The sequence below is a fragment of the Poecilia latipinna genome, unplaced genomic scaffold (assembly GCF_001443285.1).
Source record: "Poecilia latipinna isolate Pla-1442-1.1 unplaced genomic scaffold, P_latipinna-1.0 Scaffold1451, whole genome shotgun sequence".
In the NCBI taxonomy this organism is placed as follows: Eukaryota; Metazoa; Chordata; class Actinopteri; order Cyprinodontiformes; family Poeciliidae; genus Poecilia; species Poecilia latipinna.
Genome location: NW_015114067.1, coordinates 192,703 through 199,659, shown reverse-complemented (window position 1 = coordinate 199,659; position 6,957 = coordinate 192,703). Strand labels below are relative to the sequence as shown.

The window sequence follows — 6,957 nt, the reverse complement described above, 5'->3', positions numbered from 1 at the left end:
TGTTGTGGTTGGAGCTGCGGTTGTTGTGGTTGGAGCAGAAGGAAGCCGATCGATCGAAATCCCTAGGAGGAGTTCGATCAAATGCGAACCCTGCAAACGCCCAAAATCGGGTCAAAATCGGAGCTTCAATCCAAAATGGCCGACAATCTGTGATACTTGCACTATGACATTAATTGTAAATTCTGAGTGTTTTGGGGAGCTCTACAAGTGTACCAAGTTTCAAGTCTCTACGATAAAGTAAGTGAATAGGAAAGGGTCTTTTGAAAGTTGCTAGGTGGCGCCCTTGAGCCGTTTCTTTTGCGATTTTTCCGTGGACCTTAAAATACGTAAATTTTCACCGGACTCTATGCCCCCGCCAAGTTTGGTGAGTTTTTGAATATGATAAAGCCCCCAAAAAGCCACTTTATTTGGCACGGGAAAAATAATAAACAGTACAGTTTCAATAGGCTCTCGCAGCGCTTAGCTGCTCGGGCCTAACTACTTTCACCCCCACTTATATTATTACCAAATACATGAAGCTGCAAAAATATGAAGTTTATCACTTCCAACAACCTACTTTAAGTATTTCTAGATGTGATTTTTTTTTTTTTTTTTTTTTTTTTTTTTCATTTTTAATTTCCAAGGATTTCTACATGAGCATATTCTTCTTTGCTCATGTCTGGGTCTTTATGTAAATATCTGGTGTAATGCAGCTAATTTTAAAAAAATCTCTTTGCTGTTCTTTCACCCAGATCCACACCTGTTTATCTATGGGTGTTGCTGTTGGCTTGGGGAAGATTAAACTCTCCAGGGTCAAGAAGTCTTGCATTAGTATCCTAAAAAACCAGGACCTTGCCACTGGCTACAGCTCTGGTCTCCACCAGCATTTCACAGAGGTGTCAGGAGGAAATGGTTGGTTGGGGGAGTTTTCAATTTTCAAAAATGATTCCATGGGCTTCATGAACTGGCTAAAGAGCCTGAAAGAACATCCAGGTGTTGTTTCGCACTCCCTTCGACCTCTCTATCAGCTCATGCCAAGCATGCTTCAAAAGGCAGCAGTGAAAGCTGCTATTGAGCAGTATTTGAAGGACAATGCTGTGAAGAAATCACCCCAAGAACCACACTGTGTGGGCAGAACTCCTAATGTGGCCTCTAACTGCTGCCCTCAGCACGCCTCATGGGGAACTCTATCAGTGACCATTGTTCGAGGCTGGGATCTCAAAGGAGATCTGGTTGCACAAACTGATGGGTGGGTTGATGCAAAGGTAAAAAACAAAGACCTTATGGAACCTGATGAGCACACCTTTTATATGGCTCCTCTTTTGTTCACAGCTATGCCAAGATGTTCTATGGTTCATTTCAACGCAGGACCAAAATCATCAAGTCCAATAATCCGAAGTGGAACGCTGGGTTTAATTTGGGCAAGGTCAGTAAACATTATCATCACAGATTAGCTGAAAAAGCTCAACAACAAACAAATTTACTCTGCTGATGCAGAACAATTTATAAAGTTAATACCAGCATCTATTTTTGCAAAAACATTAAATTACCAGCAGTGAGGAGAATTGAGTTTTTATGCATCTGTCTTGAAAGAAAGCTGATCTATTCTTTGGAGCCACCAAACAAATTTTTAAGCAAACATTTCATATTGGGTCAAATACCATTTAATATGAGAAATATGTTGTAGTTTCCATTGCAACTAGATGATGCCACAATGACAAGAAAAGAGCACCTCCCTTTAGGCCTAACTTGTTCTTGTTTCGGTTCTCAGAACCAACCTGGGTGTCTGTGGACATGCGGCTCCCACCCTCGCTGCTCTGCTTAACCTGTTGTTGAGACAGGAAGTGCTGACCCTCTCTTATTGCTCTTACAAATAAATCATGAGCATAAAAACTTGGCTTTCTAAACAACAAATGTACAAAATGAACCTTCAATGTCAGTGTCTTAAAGAACAGAGGAGGCTCCGGCCATTTCCGTATCTCTTTATTGTTGTGCTAGTGTGACCGGTGCACTTCTGCATCGTGTGTTTTGTGTGGTGATCAGACAAACCACAAGACATCAAGTCTGGGTTTGGAGGCGGTCTCCGTTTATTTATTCTGTCAATCAGGAGATATTAGCATTAGCACTTAGCATGTGCTCCAGTTCTCCAACCCGATCTCTCCCCAGTGGAACGAATAACAAAAGGGCACTGCTAACGTACCTGTCAATCAGGAGATATTAGCATTAGCACCTAGCATGTGCTCCAGTTCTCCAACCCGATCTATACAAAATAATAGTTAGCATGCATCAAATGATGTAAAGGTGTATTAGCAACTCAAATAAAAATATCCAAACACTTATCATTAATACAGAAGGAAAAATAAACATTTGAACTATATAAATGAAAGGATTACAATAGATTATGAAACTTGCCTCTCCCCAGTGGAACGAATAACAAAAGGGAAGAGGAAATTAATAACTTAATATTTATAATAGTCCTGGAGGACCCTGAACAAAAGAAGAAGAAAATAAGGTGGAGTTGGAGGACCAAACCCCTTATAGTAGACACAGAGGACACAACAGCAGTCAAGTAGAAGCAGACAAATACATGAAAGAACACATTTTGTGGAAATATACAACTATTAATATAGACCCAGTTACACTAGACCCGAAGTAACCACATAGTGCCAGCTTGCACACGTCACAAAAAAGGACTGTACCAACTCAGTTAAACTGGGGAGGGGGAATACACCACATTACCCCCCTTTTAAGATGAAAATAAGATTTTTATCTACATTAACTAAAATATACTAAGGTCACTTATTCCAGCTTAAGTGCATTTCCATGCAGAACCAAACAGTCTCTTCAGCTTAGTCACTGTGGCTTGTGATGTAATGTGTGGCATACGGAATACCTCCAACCACTTTGAATATGAATCGACCACGATCATGAACATGTTATCGAGGAAAGGTCCAGCAAAGTCGATATGCAGTCTTTTCCAGGATTCACCTGGGAACTCCCAGGGATGCAGTGGAACATGCTGTGGCATCTTCTGTTCCAGCTGACATGTTTCACATGTTTTGCAGACCTGTTCCAGGTCATGATCCAGATTTGGCCACCGAACATATTTGCGAGCTAAGGCCTTGGATTTCACAATTCCTTGGTGACCAGAGTGAATCTCATTTAACACAGCCTTTCTCATTTGAGGGTATAATCACTCTGGTTCCCCACAAAACACAACCCATCTCTGTTGAAAGCTCATTCCTCTTGTTGTGATAAGCCTTTAAACTCTCATCATCTCTAACAGTAGGCCAGCCTTCCATGACATACTGGTAAACCCTTGACAAGTCCATGTCTGTACTTGTGGCCCGGGCGACCTGGATTGCATTTAGTGGAGCTCCTCGCAAATGCTCAGTTAGCAGTGAATGTACTGTTGCCAAACTCGATGCTGTTCCAGTGTCGCTCGTTTCTGGCAGAGGACAACGAGAGAGCCCATCTGCATTGCTGTGTTCTGCTGATTTCTTGAAAATGATTTGGTAATCATATGCTCACAATATGATAGCCCACCTTTGAATGCGTGCTGCAGCTAGGGTAGGTAGGTTCTTGTTCTCACCAAAGAGCATCAGCATGGGGCGATGGTCTGTTGCTAAAGTGAAATACCTACCCCATAGGTACTGGTGAAACTTTTTTACTCCATAAATCAGTCCTAGAGTTTCTTTTTCTATTTGAGAGTACTTTTTTTCTGCTGCGGATAGCGTTCGGGAAGCGTATGCAATTGGTCTCTCCTCCCCACTTGGCATTGTGTGCTGTATAACTGCACCGATGCCATATGCAGAAGCATCACATGCTAAAGTAAGTGGCAGGTTGGGGTCATAGTGCGCCAGGACCCGATCACTTGTCAGCAGACCTTTGCACCTGTTGAACGCTGCCTGCTCTGGTCCAGTCCATCTCCAAGTCACACTGTCTTTCAGTAACTTGTAAAGTGGAGCTAGGGCAGTGCTTTGCATTGGCACAAATCTCCCATAATAGTTAACAAGCCCCAGGAACGCTTGAAGTTCTTTCACATTAGTAGGAGCGGGAGCATCCTGTATCGCTCTCACTTTTTCCTCTGAAGGGTGGACTCCATGTTCATCCAGGATGTGTCCCAGATGCTCAATTTGTGGCTTGTTAAACTCACATTTGGAACGTTTCACTCGCAAGCCATTTTCCTGAAGGTGTCGCAGAACCTTTTCCAGGTTGCATAGATGTTCTGCTTTTGAGCGTCAAGTGATAAGCAAGTCATCCCGGTAGACCACCACTGGTAACTCTTTCATCATGTTTTCCATAATGCGCTGAAAAATAGATGGAGCTGTGCTGATTCCAAAAGGAAGCCTGTTGTAAACAAACAGTCCTTTATGAGTATTGATAGTTGTGTACTTCTTAGAATCTTCATTCAACAGTACTTGTTGATAGGCTGCTGCCAGACCTATCTTCGAGAAGTACTTTCACCCACTGAGTGTTGCCAGAAGTATCGGCTTCAAGGGCTTGGTTCACCGACACTTTGTAATCCCCACATAAGCGGATGGAAGCGTCCCTCTTTAGCACCGGCACTATGGGTGCTGCCCACTCGCTGTCTCACAGGTGTAATGATGTTACATTTTTCCAGTCTTTCAAGTTCTTTCTTCACCTTTTCCTTCATTGCAAATGGAAGAGGCCTGTGTTCACAAAATTTAGACGGCACCTCAGGTCTGACCACGATGGTAGCTGTAATGTCTTTCAATGTGCCCAACTCATCCTTAAATACATCACTGTAAGCATCCAAAAGCTCATTGAGCGATAGGTGTTTTAGCTCACCCATGTACTTAATCTGCTGCCAGTTAAGCTGGAGTTTTGTCAACCAGTTCCTTCCACACAATGAAGCACCACGTCCCCTAACAACCAACAGTGGCAAATCTATGACTTGGTCTTCATACTCCACTTTTGCTACAAACTGTCCCAAAACACTTATACATCCTCCATTGTAAGCTTTGAGCTTCACTTTAGCTGGCTGCAAAGGCAGATGAGAGAACTTCTTCAAGTATGTAGGATATGAAATGACACTCTTTGCTGCTCCTGTGTTAATTTCCATTTCCAAATCAACATTGTCAACTGCAAATATTGCTTTATATCTTTCATCATCCTCAGCATTAACAGTCAAAATGGCTAACTCCTCTTCAGGGTCTTCCTCAGCTGTCACATACTTTGTCTCTCTGCTGCTCCTGTTTGGCACAATCTTTTCATGACTCTTTTCCACTTTAGCTCGACATGCTTTCCTAATATGTCCAATCTTTCCACAATTATGGCATTTAGTCTCTTTGAAATGACATTCATTTGCACTGTGATTTTTTTTCCTTGTATATGTAGCACATATTTGTTTTTACGGGCCTCGCCTTGTGAATGTTTGCCTCACTAGCCCATTCACCTTCGGCGCCTCTCAGCTCTCGAGTGTCTCTGTCTGCAGTCTCCATATTGAGAGCAATCTCAAAAGCTTTGGCGAAGGTCAGCCAGTCCTCCGAAAGCAACCTCCTCTGGCATGCTTCGTTTTTAATTCCACTTACGAACCGATCCCTCAGTGCTGAATCCAACGACGCACCAAAATCACAGTTAGCTGCTTGTTGTTTAAGCTCTGCGACATACTGGGCAACAGTTTGACTCGCCTTTTGGTTGCATCTATTAAAACGGAAACGTTCAGGAACCAATAAGGGCTTGGGTTCATAGTGTTCTTTCAAAATGTCCACAATATCGCCAAAAGTCTTGTCTTTTGGTTTTTCAGGCTGTACTAAGTTTCGTAAAAGTCTGTATGCTTTAGCACCCATTACACTTAGCAACACTGCCACGTGCTTTTCTATTTGGTTTTACTTGATTAGACCATGCACATTTCATGGTGTTTATGGTCTAGTACAAATAAAAGTAAAAGCATAAAAAAATCTGAAAATATTTGAACAGAAATCACTTTACCTATATATTGTGTAAACAGACACAGCCTAGTTGATGTATTTCATATCTTGTACTGTTGTTTGGTTCTGTGTTTTGAGTTTGAGTTTCTTTCTGTCTAGTCATGTTTTCCCCTGAGTCTCTGTGCTGTCTTGATTGATCCCAGATGTGTCTCGTTCCTGTGATTACCCTCCCAGTGTATTTAGTCCCACCTGTTGTCTGTGTTCCTCGTCAATTGTTTGTCGTTTGCACTGTTGGTTGTACGTCTTTCTCCTGTCGCTGCTCATACTGGTTCTTCGTTGACTTCCCAGCTACTTCTGTTTTTTGGTTCTGTCTTCTTGTGGATTATCATCATTAAACATTATTTCTACATGACATCCTGGGCCTGCTGACATTGTATTTCACCACTCACCTACCAAATCAAGAAAGCTATTGTGTTTCGGCTGAGATTACTCTGCATTTATCAACTTTTGAGATGTGTGGAAAACGGTTTTATTTTCTATATCACCTAAATAATTTGACTTTGAACGTCAAAATATGCATCTGAATGATCATTCAAATTTTCTCATGAAGGTTGACACAAGGCTGGTTCTGAAGATCGAGGTTTGGGATGAAGATCCGAAATCTGAAGACCTTCTCGTACAGTGCGAAAAGTACCTGAGCCCTGGCACGCACACTTTCACGTGCAAAGGAAAACTTGGAAACGTTGAGGCTAAATACACTCTGACCTGTGAACCGTATCTGACTGGAGAAAAGTGCAGTCGTTATAAACCATTTCCTTAGTGATAGGGGATTGGTGAGTTTTGGGAATGAAAACATTTCATTTCATCACATAAAATTAACTCACTAAATCTGGTAGAAACTCACAATTTATTTTTAATAGTTTAATTTTGTTAAAGACCTAGCTAATTGTGCATTTATCTTACAATGAAAAAAAATCAAGATTTTGTGTAACATTTAATCACAAGAAATAACTATGCTTTAATATATGCAACCAGAAATTGTGTTCCCTTTAATGACAATAAAATTTTTGAAATTGCTACAAGT

General features: G+C 41.5%; 1 protein-coding gene across 1 annotated transcript in view; it reads left to right on the top strand.

The window, feature by feature from the left end:
• Positions 1-655: 655 nt before the first annotated feature.
• LOC106962706 (perforin-1-like) overlaps positions 656-6,957 on the top strand; it is a 31,528-nt gene continuing 25,226 nt past the window's right edge. The window contains exons 1-2 of the mRNA XM_015057276.1: positions 656-1,405; positions 6,484-6,526. Coding sequence (XP_014912762.1) covers positions 687-1,405; positions 6,484-6,505 — 741 coding nt within the window. The 5' untranslated portion in view covers positions 656-686 and the 3' untranslated portion in view covers positions 6,506-6,526. The remainder of the gene's footprint in view (positions 1,406-6,483; positions 6,527-6,957) is intronic.